The sequence below is a fragment of the Aspergillus neoniger genome, assembly GCF_003184625.1.
Source record: "Aspergillus neoniger CBS 115656 unplaced genomic scaffold BO87scaffold_76, whole genome shotgun sequence".
In the NCBI taxonomy this organism is placed as follows: Eukaryota; Fungi; Ascomycota; class Eurotiomycetes; order Eurotiales; family Aspergillaceae; genus Aspergillus; species Aspergillus neoniger.
This window is the reverse complement of record NW_020291204.1, coordinates 1-11,842: the sequence shown is the minus strand read 5'-3', so window position 1 is coordinate 11,842 and position 11,842 is coordinate 1. Positions and strand designations below refer to the sequence as shown.

At 49.0% G+C, this 11,842-nt stretch overlaps 7 protein-coding genes across 7 annotated transcripts; 5 read left to right on the top strand and 2 right to left on the bottom strand.

The window, feature by feature from the left end:
* Positions 1–896: 896 nt before the first annotated feature.
* BO87DRAFT_322440 (uncharacterized protein) lies at positions 897–1,427 on the top strand (the record flags this gene model as incomplete). The annotated part of the gene is made up of 1 exon (XM_025619975.1): positions 897–1,427. A coding segment is annotated over one exon (531 nt), but the record flags the coding sequence as incomplete, so codon positions are not given.
* A 693-nt stretch (positions 1,428–2,120) lies between these two features.
* On the top strand, positions 2,121–2,438 carry BO87DRAFT_346912 (uncharacterized protein; the record flags this gene model as incomplete). The annotated part of the gene is made up of 1 exon (XM_025620918.1): positions 2,121–2,438. A coding segment is annotated over one exon (318 nt), but the record flags the coding sequence as incomplete, so codon positions are not given.
* Positions 2,439–2,723: 285 nt separating this feature from the next.
* BO87DRAFT_284985 (uncharacterized protein) lies at positions 2,724–2,912 on the top strand (the record flags this gene model as incomplete). Its single annotated transcript, XM_025618938.1, has 1 exon — positions 2,724–2,912. A coding segment is annotated over one exon (189 nt), but the record flags the coding sequence as incomplete, so codon positions are not given.
* A 918-nt stretch (positions 2,913–3,830) lies between these two features.
* Positions 3,831–4,312, top strand: BO87DRAFT_322441 (uncharacterized protein; the record flags this gene model as incomplete). Its single annotated transcript, XM_025619976.1, is given in 2 exon segments — positions 3,831–4,176; positions 4,188–4,312. 2 exon segments carry the CDS (start codon positions 3,831–3,833, stop codon positions 4,310–4,312), a joined length of 471 nt encoding a protein of 156 aa, XP_025473815.1.
* Positions 4,313–4,613: 301 nt separating this feature from the next.
* Positions 4,614–6,528, top strand: BO87DRAFT_463875 (HNH endonuclease signature motif containing protein). Its single transcript, XM_025629269.1, has 3 exons — positions 4,614–5,008; positions 5,064–5,287; positions 5,340–6,528. The coding sequence occupies exons 1-3, from the start codon at positions 4,780–4,782 to the stop codon at positions 6,168–6,170; spliced, it is 1,284 nt and encodes a 427-aa protein (XP_025473814.1). The 5' UTR covers positions 4,614–4,779; the 3' UTR covers positions 6,171–6,528.
* Positions 6,529–6,715: 187 nt separating this feature from the next.
* On the bottom strand, positions 6,716–8,535 carry BO87DRAFT_452276 (1,4-beta-D-glucan cellobiohydrolase C). The gene is made up of 7 exons (XM_025628495.1): positions 8,345–8,535; positions 7,990–8,287; positions 7,680–7,933; positions 7,475–7,612; positions 7,148–7,405; positions 6,838–7,079; positions 6,716–6,766 (listed from the first exon to the last, which is right to left on the bottom strand). The coding sequence occupies exons 1-7, from the start codon at positions 8,487–8,489 to the stop codon at positions 6,722–6,724; spliced, it is 1,380 nt and encodes a 459-aa protein (XP_025473813.1). The 5' UTR covers positions 8,490–8,535; the 3' UTR covers positions 6,716–6,721.
* Positions 8,536–9,390: 855 nt separating this feature from the next.
* On the bottom strand, positions 9,391–11,001 carry BO87DRAFT_420437 (uncharacterized protein; the record flags this gene model as incomplete). Its single annotated transcript, XM_025627006.1, has 1 exon — positions 9,391–11,001. The coding sequence occupies one exon, from the start codon at positions 10,999–11,001 to the stop codon at positions 9,391–9,393; it is 1,611 nt and encodes a 536-aa protein (XP_025473812.1).
* Between the last annotated feature and the right edge of the window lie 841 nt (positions 11,002–11,842).

The following is an 11,842-nucleotide window of genomic DNA, read 5'->3' as shown; positions in this document are numbered from 1 at the left end:
TATAGTCCTTACTATAGTCCTCACTGTAGCTCTCACTGTAGTCCTCACTGTAGCCCTCACTGTAGTCCTTAATATAATTTCTATTATAATTCTTATACTAGCTTTTACTTCTACTCTCACTTCTATTCTCATTTCTGCTCTCAGTTCTGCTCTCACTTCTGCTCTCACTTCTACTCTCACTTCTACTCTCACTTCCTTTTCAGGTGTCTAGATCTCTGCCTTATTCTCTAATATAAATATCTGCCCTCCCCTTCCTTCCTCTTCCTTCCTTACTTCTTTCTCCAGGTGTTTATTCTTCTGTGTTAATCCTATTCAATAAATACCTCCTCTTGTCTCTTCTTTCTCCTGTTTCTCTTCTTCCCCCTCTAACACAGCTCTCCCCTTTTCTTCCTTGGATGACTGGCAATCTAAAGAGATTGGCAACAACATATATTTTGAACCATACCATCCATACAGACCTCCATTAAAGCACACAGATTCTTCTCTTACATTCTCCTATCACAGAGAGTCCTTTACCTCAAGAGGTAACCATCTTCAATAGTTGAGCTCATCCATCATTTTCTCCCTGAACCAAATCTATCCTATCATCCAGCTGTCCGAACTGCGGCTACTATCTGGTGCATTAACAGACACTGCACTCTAGTGTGTTCTAAAACATACATTCATCACTTATGTCACCTGTCCATTGACCTTTGAAGTAAGTCAAACCTGGATTACATTCTTGAGACCCCTGAACAAGTAAGATGAAAATGATGGATGATTATGTCTGGCACCATTACGCCCGAGGGCAAAATCAATTGACTTCGCATTTTGCCCCGGGGCGAAATGCTCTACATGATGGCAAACAAAGTGCTTGATGGGATAGTATGTAGACTTTGCTAACTTCGAAAAAGAATATGGCCCCACCCTCGGCTCCATGCCTGATTACGGGCATTGATTACGATGCCACTTTTGTCAAGAAGCTTGATGAAAACGCCCAAGGTCTAATTGGCTGCTTGGGCCTCGAAAACACCAGTGTGTTGTGGGATTGGTACTTGAAGGAAGGAGACACACATGATCTGATTGAAGAATACATCAGCTACCGAAGCGCACGATTTGGCGACACAGAAAAGATAATTAAAGATGAGGATCTCAAGGTTAAGGAGTCAGATATTGCTCATGTGAGCGAAGATCATCACCTCAGGCGCATATATATGGGCGCAGATTGTCCGACACTATCAACCCCGAGAGTCGCCCCAAAATTGCTAGCCACTCTGGCAACTTTGTGGCACGCGTGCGAACTCATCAGACTCCGTCCTGATATCTTCCAGTCATCTAGAATCTCCATCGAGCCTCATACATTAGACCCATACGATCTACTCCACGCCTGGAAGGCCCTCGCTTATTTTCACCGGATGGTGAGCCGGAAGCGTGTCCCCAAGAGGCCTCATAAGAATGCACCAACTGCTCCAATATTTCATAGACAGCCAACAAGCGGGCGATGGATGTCGGTCTCTGTGTCAGCCACCAGCACCACTATCCAAACCGACACGAAGGATATCGTGGACTCTCCACCACTTCATCATCCGATCTTTCTACCAATGGACAATGAAGTAGAGGATGAGTCTGATGAGGACGAGGACCATACACAACTTGCGATGGCAAATATACAGGCGGATATACAGTTGGAAGAACAGATCCTCAGTCTTCTCGAAGTAAAAAGTGAGAATCAAGGCAAAGTCCAAAGACCTGCCATCACAGCAGCGCAGCGCGAACAGGTATTAGAGAGACTGTTCCAAAATTTGGATACTCTTCTCGAAAACGATGTCGATCCAGTCCCAGAATCTGATTTGCACGGCGGCTTTTATGATCAACTACAAAGGTATGGAGCCTTCGCTGAGGCCCGCTATAGTTGGAAGGATGCAGGGAATGATGTGGTAAAGGAAGACGACGAGGACGGCGTCGATGAAGAAGATGCAGCACGCTTATCGCGGCTCACCGTACGGCGGGCTTCGGCCCAGGATCCGACGTATATCGAGGCCTTGAATACTCTTGGTCTTGACCCGAATGAGCCATGCCTAGATCTCGCTGATACTGATAAGACGCTGTTAAAGCCCTGGCAGGTTACCGGGGTAGCTTGGATGCAAAGCCAGGAGGCATCCGCGGTGCGGGGAGGGATCCTCGCACACGCTCCCGGACTTGGAAAAACTGTAACTGCTCTGACTCACATATACTTAGCCCCGAATCTTTTGCCCCCGGGCAAAAAGTCGTACCGACCAATATTGATCTGTTGTCCAGCTAGTGTAGTGGGACAGTGGGCCGACGAAGTGTGGAACCGGTTTGGCGGAGTCTTCAATGTGATCATCTTCCACGGCTTCAAGACAATGAAAAGGGGACCAATGCGTAAAGCCCATATCGTTGAAACGATTAGTGATCTTCGCAAGAAACTGGAAGGACTAGACCCAGAAGACATCCAAACAGCACGCACATTGGTGATCACGTCCTATGGAACATGGGCGTTACGCACAACTACAGAACTGGACCAGAATGATGACCAAGGCCAGCAACGCGGACGCCAACAGCAGCGTGAAGGGGAAAATGATGCAAAACGACAGCGGCCTGCATCCCGTTCAGTTTCTCCCGATGGGGAGGACGATGATGACGATGCCATTGATGAGTTGGCCGATCTCCAGGAGGAGCTACAAACGGCAGCAGAGGGTCGCTCGAAAGTGCGGCAAAAGCCCAGGACATATCAGTCATGTATGACAGGATATTTTGACCGATTTATTGCAGACGAAGCGCACCACGTCAAATCAATACGAAGTCGCAACCACCAATCACTGGCGCTTTTGAAAGTGAAATTCAAATGGTTTCTGACAGCCACACCTATGTGGAACAGAGCGATTGATCTATGCGGCTATCTTGTACTTCTACAGCCGGAGACAGCGAGAAACTCCACCGATGATAACGCAGATACGGACAGTGAAGCAAGTGAAGAGGATGAAGACAACTCCCGGCGGTACGCCGAGGATCCCGTAAGTGAGTACCGTGATCTCGTGAACGGAACGAAAGCCCTGAAGTCGCCACCCTTTCATCTACTCAAACCACAGAAGCTGGCTGTTCTTGGACGGAAAGGGTATATGACTGCCCAGCAAGGTTTCTGGGTGCTCCCGTTAATTCTTGGCATGGTCTGTTTATCAAAAGATATGGGCGATGAGCTCGAGTTATCGCCCGGGGGCAAAAGGTCGGTGGTTGGGAACGACATTCCTCCGATGGTAACAAGAACCGTATACACCAGACATCCAGTGCGTGTTCAGAAAGAACACGACGTTGTGTTCAACAGAGTGGTTACAATCGCGGCAGTGCGCAACCGCCCCGGGGGCCCGAGCCGGGATATCGCTGGAACAGCACCCAAGAATAGCGATTTACAACCCGAGGGCCGATCAGCGTTAACCCTTGGAGTGATGAGAAGGCTCGCTCATATTGCTTTCACACCAAGACTTGAAATATTTCGTCGACGCGTCCGCAGAGGGCGGGATTTGGCAACGGAGATAGCTAAGTATTCACAATGGAACGATAAAGGTTTCGGTTTGTTTTTTCAGAAGACCAAACAAGATGCCGGTTGCCTGCCCCCTTCAACCAGAGTCGGTATTGCTTATTATCTTGGTCATAGCTGTGTCAAGCTCCGGTTTATAGCGCAGATTCTCGAACGGGAAGGAGTTTTTAGGGCTTTGAATACCAGAAAACCCCCTCCGAGACTCATAATATTCTCCGAGTGGCCGATGATCCTATGGCTGATTGAAATGTTCCTGGATGCCTTGTGCGTCCCGGTCGTTAAATTAAAAGCTTCAATGTCACCAGAGGAACATGCGCGTGTCATTGCTGACTTCACCTCTCCAGGTACAGGTGTGGCTGTTTTACTAACGACATTTGCGACCGGTGCGGTGGGCCTGAACCTCCAGACGGAGTGCTCCCGGATCATAGTAGCGGAACCAGGGAAGAACCTGAACGCCATCATACAAGCATTGGGGAGGGCCCACCGCACCGGGCAGAAACAAAAACAAAAAGCCTGGATCCTAACCCAGCAACGATCCATCAACATGTTTGTTGAGTCCCGGAACATGATGAAAGCCCTCCCACAAATCGCTGCAGATTTACACCACCAATTGAAGGGAGTCATCAATAATCTGGAAGGAAGTGAGGATGAGTTGATCAAAGAGGCAGCGGCACAGAAGCTCACAGAAAGCCTGGGACAAATAACGCCATGCACAGACATGGCAAATCTAGACTTCTTTCTCGAAAATATGACTACTCCGGAAACTGCACACAGTAGAAAGCGACGTCGGGAGGCGGATGGCAGTGAAGTACAGGGATCCAAACGTTCTTCTCAAGAACAGAAAGATAGTGCTTCATAGTTGCCTTTGTTTTGGCCCCTGGGCCAAATCCAGCAGGTCAGGTGGGACTAGGATGACGCGGGGCGGGGCGGGTTTACCTGGACAATTTGTTATTCTGTCTTTTGTCACATGATTCAAGCTTGCATTACATCACTTCTACGGTGTAACTTAGTCAGTGATTGTACTATGAGTCACCTGCCACAAAGCTAGGTAGTTAGTTCCTGACAATTCTGACAATTCTGGGCCCCACTATACTCTTTACTACACCATCAATCTATCTCCATCCATTTCCAGTCTGCTTCATCTCCCATCTGTCTCGTTGAAATACCGTCTGTTCTCCACAGACACGCCGATTGCCTGGCACTATAACCAAATTATTACATTCTGCCTGCTTCGATTGTTCAGAATGGGAGCTTACGATGAGGTTGAGGACCCCCGGCGCCTGAAGTTAATCGCACAGATCTCAGATTCGATCGACTTCGCCTCCGAACCGGTAAATCCAGGATTCTGGGCATTTCTCTGGCTGTCCGAGCTCTCTCAGTTGGAAGGGTATACTCAGGTCTTCTTCGCGAACCCAAGACCCATGAGATCTGATTCTGCTACCTCTACGTCGTGGACAAGATGTCTAAAAGTTTGTGAGTTCACAACTTCTCCGCCCAGAAGTCATGACTCTAATATGCACTCTACCAGGGAATACGCATTCGCCTATTAGGACAGACCATAAGAAACGAAAGTCGGATTCTTTGGACATTCCAGAAACAATGGCCTCCAAAATTCCTCGTGTGTCCACCAATGTGGCTCAAACTCAGAAACGTTCGGATGTGCCGAAACCTACAAGCCCCGCCAAGGCACAAGCAGCTACTTCAGCATCCAAATTCCAAGATTATTCACGGTCGGTTTCGGCTGCAGATGAGGTACGTCACAATATATTATCAAGCTCTCCGGCAACTAGCTTACATCAAGTAGTGTAAGAAAAGGGACAAGCTAAGCTGCCTTGTTACTAGGGGTGGTGATTGTATCGAGACCGCCCACATATACCCATTTTCCCTTGGCCGGAAAGCTGGATTTGTGGCATACGATGAATTCTGGGAGAGATTAGGAATGTTCTGGCCCCCCGAGAAAATCAAAGCTTGGGAGGCGGTGACTCTGGGACCTGATCGTACCGAGATCTTGGAAAATCTCATATCCCTTGCTTCTACTGTCCATGGAATGTGGGGAACCGGAAAACTGGCCTTCAAGCCACTCGAATTATCCGAAGATAAGAGAATGCTGACTGTAGAATTTCATTGGCTCCGAGACTGGAGCTATGGTACCCAAAAGCTTCGAATACCTCCATCAAATCCAGTCAAGTCCGACTCATCAAGTAACAATACCCGCCTCATCAACTGCGAAACGTTGGAACTAATCAGGTCTGGGGATATCCTGACATGGACAACAGACGACCCTGAGAAAAGGCCCCTCCCATCCATCGAGCTCTTAGAGATGCAATGGGTACTGAATAGGCTAGTCGCGTTGGCCGGAGCAGCTGATGTCAGCGAAGAGGATCTTGACCGGGAGGATATGGCAGGGTTGGAGACTCCGGTTCTAACAGAAACAGAGGAAGAGGAGCTAGAAGAGAATGACCCATATTGCGAAGCAGAAGGAAGCCACATAGAAGAATCAGCGCTGTCTGTCGGTCCAATTTCGCCCGCGGGCGAAAACAGACCACTTCTACACCAACAACGCAAGAAGCATCGAGAGACTACCGAAGGAGAGGATCCCTTAGAGTTGCGAAGTCGAGATCTGAACGTTCGATGAAGCAGAATTTATGTTATGTCATGGTTGTGGGTCAGGCAGTGGGATTGATGTCTAGCTGGCGGTGTCAAGGGTGCAGAGACGTCGTTTCCACTTTTCTTATGCGGATAATCTCAGCTTATTAACTGGATGTAGGCCATGGAATGCTCTTGTCAAGAACCCGGCCTTTAAACCAATATGATTCAGTAGAGGCATGAATAAAATACAGCACTTGCACTTGTTCCGGTCTTTACCTGAGTCATCTATTATCCATTTTCCAACTATCTGAAAGCACTTTAGTCAACCGAATCCTCAATCTTGATGAGAAGCAGGCAGCAATAGAGCGATGGATGCCGATCTCTTTTGAACGTGTTCATTCTTGCCAATTTATCTTGTGAAATATTATGAAATGTTTTTTTTTTTTTTTTTTTTTTTTTTTTTATTTATCGCAAATTCATTGTTTTTTACCCCTCCTATTCATATACTTGTTCTTCATTTGTTCAATATCTAAATACCCATTCATGCATTCATTTTATTTATCTGAACCTTGATTCAATGCAAAAAGCCACCCACCTCTAAAAAGCTGGATTAGCGTTTGTGAGCAGCTGCACGAAGTAGGCCTACAAACAGAACCACGTCAGTCCGATCGATCAATCCACTCCCGGCCAGCGACTTTGATCGGGCAACATACCTGGAACCAAGTCCCCGCCTCAGGCGCCGGCTGCAAGGCATCGCTATACCCGCAGTGCGCGTCGTATCGAGTAGCCGAGCTGTCAGAGGTGCCGTCACTCTCGCCTCCAGGCTTCACCCAGACAAAGGCGTCGACGAGCGCATCGCCGGTGCTGGTGGTCGGGCGGACGCCGAACCCGGTGTTGATGACATTGCACCAATCACCCCAGGCCTGTTGGCCCGTGGGCTGTTTACCGTTGCGGCCTAGAAGTTGGTGATTCATGTTAGCCAGAGTTAGGTCGGAGGAGGACGGGGTGTGGGGTTGCGCATACCGGTATCGACGATAAAGTGGGCGTCGAAGCCCTGCGCCTCTAGCAACGGGGCAATAGCATTGATATACTGTTGCTCATCGCAGACGCTGTTTCCCTGGGTGTAGGAGGGACAGGACGAAATGGTCCAGGCATTGTAGTTGGCGACATTCGTGGCCAAGCCACGCACCGCGGCGGGAGAACTGGCGTTCTTGTAGACGCTTGCGAACAGGTCGGCGGCGGGTTGTTGATTTGCGGGCCAGCCGAGCCAACCGGCGTGTCCTGCAGGATCCTTGGTCAGAACCTTTCAAGAGGGACTATTGGGGGGACGGGGGATGATAGGAAGCCTACCGGCGTCAAGATACATGGCCACGTTGGGGAGATTGAGTTGAGTCAGCGCATAATTAGTACATTCAAGGTAGGCACTTTGAGCATTGGCACATTTGGCCACATTGAGGTTTGTCACCAGGTTGGCGAGGCTGTCGGGCTCTGTTGGAGGTGATATTTAGCGTTCAGATGCAGTAGATAGTGTCCGAATTAGTGGAAAGACACTCACCAATAACCAGAAGGGTATGAACATCCGAATACTGCACAAGAACCTCGCGGATGGAATCAATGTAGGCCTTATAGTGTTCAACCCCGTTGTCCGCAATCGAATACTCGCCGTTACTGGCGAGAGCGGCGCAGTCGCGGTCAGGGAGGTCGTACACCACAAATTGACCCGCGATAGGGGGGCTTGCTCCGGCAGAGTTCTGAGATTTGATGTCGGCCAGATAGTCCGCCATGGTAGGAACTTTGTCGGCAGTATCCCTGGAAAGTGTCAACCCGAGTCTGATACAATTACATTGTGGAATGAGGAAGCATACAGCCAGACGAAAGAAGGTACCTTGGCTGCGGCGGTTGCCGCCGCCTGGAGCGAGGAAAGCGAACCAGTGAGCGATGGGATCGCCAAAGATGCGACTTCCGATGAGTAGTACGGGTTCACGTAGAGCTGGTATCCGCTGAATGGGTTGCCACTAGCGCTGGCCGTGGTAGTCGGTGAGGCAGAGGCGGCAGGGCTGCTAGTAGCAGTCGTTGTCGTTACTGCAGCAGTGGCAGTACTAGTAGTTGTCTTTAAGGTAGTGGCAGAGCCCGAGCCTGTCGCTGGCGTACACTGAGCATAGTCTAATGGTCATGGTCACTCAGCTGTGGAACAGTAAGATTTCTGCAAGAAACTCTTACATTCATTTATAGTTGAGCATGTTGCACCAGCCACGCAACTGGTGGCTCCTGAATACCCTTGACCCCCACATTGTCCCCAAAGGGTTTGCTGGGCTTGGATTCCGAACGGCAGAAACGCCAATGCAAGAGACAACGTATAGTGCATTCTGACACTGGGAAATTCAACGGCAGCCAGAGAAAATTTGGTTTTTGTGGTGATGCTCTGACTACTCTTCTGGTAGTCGGGAAAACGGACAGACTTTATAATGTCATTCTCCCTGGCTCACAGATGCACTCCGCGTTGTCCTCGGAAGCAGCGCCGTCTTTTAACTGCCAACGCCAATTCTTGGTCCCGAAAGATGGCTCAATTTCGTCGCGGTGTCCAAGAAAGCTACCAGAGGAAGCCATACTCCGTTCTGTATTGGGATAGGGAATCCGTCAGCATTATATCAGCTGCCACTATCACTTAAAAGTTGCAAGTATACGCCGACGCCGAGAGAGCTAAACAAGCCATCGGTCGGTGGCGCTGAGACATCTCCCTAACCGATGCGGAGAGCATACTGAAGAATCACGGATACCTGAAGAAATCCGCGTGCAGCCCTATAATCCGGCAGATGAATATGATCTAATCCGAAGGGTCTTTCGGTATTTTTCTGACTGGTTGCGAGCCAGTCACGGCCACACGGCCCGTTCAGCCTGCATCCGCGCGACCAGGGTAAAATGCCAAGCCAATGCAGGAACTGGTGTAGGTCCTATTTAGCCAGAATTGCCCGGTTTAATAGTCCGGGTGAATTGCTGGAGAATAAACATAGCTCTATGTCACGTCCAGATCTTTGCTAATCTAATTATGCCGTTGACATGCAGAAGGCAGCGCGCATGACTTTGGCCATTGAGCAGAGACGGTCTGAGTAGGTCTGTTAGGTTACTACTCTATATGGAACTATTTCAGCTCATTCAAAACCATTGTTGTAGAAGTATGTAACCCGTGATATTCTCATAACATGTTATCCTAGATGGCTATAGTGCCTTAGTCTATAATTTTGTCAGTTGATGCAGGCATGCTAGACCTATCGAACCGGCCCCATATTAAGATTAATTTCCCTCCATTCCTCCAACGTATCCTGTGCCAACTCGAAGAATATCGGAAGCCTATGGAACCTTCCCGGTGTATGTTCTTCCAGTAAAACAGCCTTCGCGTGCCTGGTATAGCCCTGACCAAAGCCAAGGCCCACCACAGCTGCAAACAGTTCTCGGCCTTGGCTGGAGTGGCAAGGGCCACGTTGATCCGGCAGGGCTTCACTTATTTGTGCCTCCCAAAGGCTCCCGTCGAGTGCCTCAAGTAACCCGGACGGGGTTTTTTGACGCTGATTCGAAGATGGAGACGTCTCACGTAGTCCCAGGGCGTGGCTGGCCACTCGCACAGCCTTGGTTGTAAAGTGAAAGTAGCCCTCATTGTCCATTCTGCCACCGGGGACCCAGCTACTGTCAAAGCGGTGCCGGATGTCATAGGGAGATGAGTCAGGTTCGTTCGATATGTCATCCTTCTCCGTGGAAAATCGTGGAGCCGTGGATACGGATGTTTCCGGGAGCTCTGGGAAAGACGAAAGACGCCTATCTGGGGGCTCCTTCCAACCGGCGATCAACCAGTCGGCTTTGTTGCTCCTCTTCAAGTACTCCTGTGCAAGAGCTATAGTTGCACGGATGCGGTCCGTTGACGCGAAATTTTTAGGATTGAGGGAGACCCCAAAGAGGCCCATAATGCTGAATACCATGTCAACCGGTCGCTTGGAAGTTCTGAAGAAGGAAGATTGCCAGAGGGAGTGGCGTGACCAATTTGACCCGTTCCAAATTGTTTGTGTAGCGTCTGCAAGGGCAGTGATCTCTCTCTTCCGCGTCTGGTAGTTTCCAAAAATACTCATTTGCATCACTGTTGGTTGTGCAGTAGCGTTCATTTGGCAAATAGCCTTCCCTGAACCTCGGCGGATGACTTGTAGGAGGTCCACGAGTCTGCAAAAGACAGACATATCAAGTACGATAGACTCCACACGACACATGCAGCGTCGAGGGTCGTCAGATACCATCAAATCAATCAAGGGTCTCTCGGGAGGAATATGAAGGCCCTCTGCCGAAACAAGCACATACGCTTCGGAGACAATCACCTCTTGCAACGTCCAAGCGCGCAGGATCCAGTCTGTCTCTTCATCCAAACTCACCAGCTTCATGAGGCCACCGGGCGAAACCAGCGGAAGTCCCGTCTTGTAAATATCGAACATCCTCTGGATCTGCCATGCCTTGTCGTCTCTATCAGTTTGCATTATACAAACTCTGTCAAGCCAGATATAATCTAATCGACGACGCTTGCACGCAATGCATGCCTGTTGTATGATGTTGATACTGATCGGATCACCGTCAAGCGCGCCCTCGACAACAATTGTGCCTGAGAGCGAATCGGTGCGATTTCCTTGCCAGATATACGATATTGCCGCGTATGCGGCTGGCGGTCGGTTGCCAAATTTGAAGTTGTCAAACTGTACAATTCGGAGGATGGGGTCTTGGTTGCTAAGTAAAGCTGCGCATTCGACGAGGCGAAATTTCTCGGGCGAACCAATGTTAGAAAGATCGACAAGATTTTGTTGCGAGATATTCAGAGGGACCTCTAAGATCACCTTGGGTTCCATGGGGCCTGTGGTAGTACGGGATCCGGGCCGACACAATTTAATCGGGATTGGTGACTCGTGGGTTGAAGCTGGAAGGATGTGCATCAGTAGGGTCAATTGATAAGTCGGTAAGTCGGTTACCCCACCTTGCAGATACATACCAAACGCAGGTGGGATGTATCAACACTCTAGATGAATTAGGCACTAGTCTGGTATGCTAGAATTAGGTGGGGCACGCCGATTGTTTGTACTATGCACTTTGTAGGCGTATGTCAATACGATTAGAACAATAAGGCCGAAGAAAGTTTCTAGAAAGGGAAATAAGTGATTCAAAGCCTCAAAGCATAGGAAGCTGATCCCAATTTGTGGTTCGTTGAATTCCGCATCATCCCATCCCAGGGTTATCGATATACAACCACAGAAAGTCGTCTCTATGGCCCCCAATTACCTCTTTCTTACCACTTTCCTACTTTGTATTACTTCCTCTCAACGTCAAAGAACTTCGACAAGATACAAAAAGAACGAAAAACATACAACAGAAGGGATTCGCTGGTGGTCACCCACCCAACTACTAACCTCCCGGCGTGTGGCTTAAGTACGGCTGAGCGGACGGGAAGCCCTGTTTTCCACACCCTATGGTCGTATGTGCTTGAATCAAGTGTTCGAGGCTTGATAAGCTTCAATACTGAACTAAAAAGACACTTGACGGGTCACTCATCCAAGTGGGTCGGGGTGAAGGTGTTCGGTATCAGAGATAAGCAGGTACGGACATGCTAATCCCCAACTAGATGTAGATGTACATATTTAATAATACTCTGAACTTTTGAAATGTTGAACAACAAATCATGGTTTTTTTTTTTTT

Coding starts and splice junctions, on each gene's coding strand:
- BO87DRAFT_463875 (XM_025629269.1), top strand. CDS start 4,780: ATGGGAGCTTACGATGAGGTTGAGGACCCCCGGCGCCTGAAGTTAATC. Junction 5,009..5,063: donor GACAAGATGTCTAAAAGTTT/GTGAGTTCACAA, acceptor GCACTCTACCAG/GGAATACGCATTCGCCTATT. Junction 5,288..5,339: donor CGGTTTCGGCTGCAGATGAG/GTACGTCACAAT, acceptor TACATCAAGTAG/TGTAAGAAAAGGGACAAGCT.
- BO87DRAFT_452276 (XM_025628495.1), bottom strand. CDS start 8,489: ATGCACTATACGTTGTCTCTTGCATTGGCGTTTCTGCCGTTCGGAATC. Junction 7,406..7,474: donor GGCCATGTATCTTGACGCCG/GTAGGCTTCCTA, acceptor AGGATCCTGCAG/GACACGCCGGTTGGCTCGGC. Junction 6,767..6,837: donor AGGCGGGGACTTGGTTCCAG/GTATGTTGCCCG, acceptor TTCTGTTTGTAG/GCCTACTTCGTGCAGCTGCT.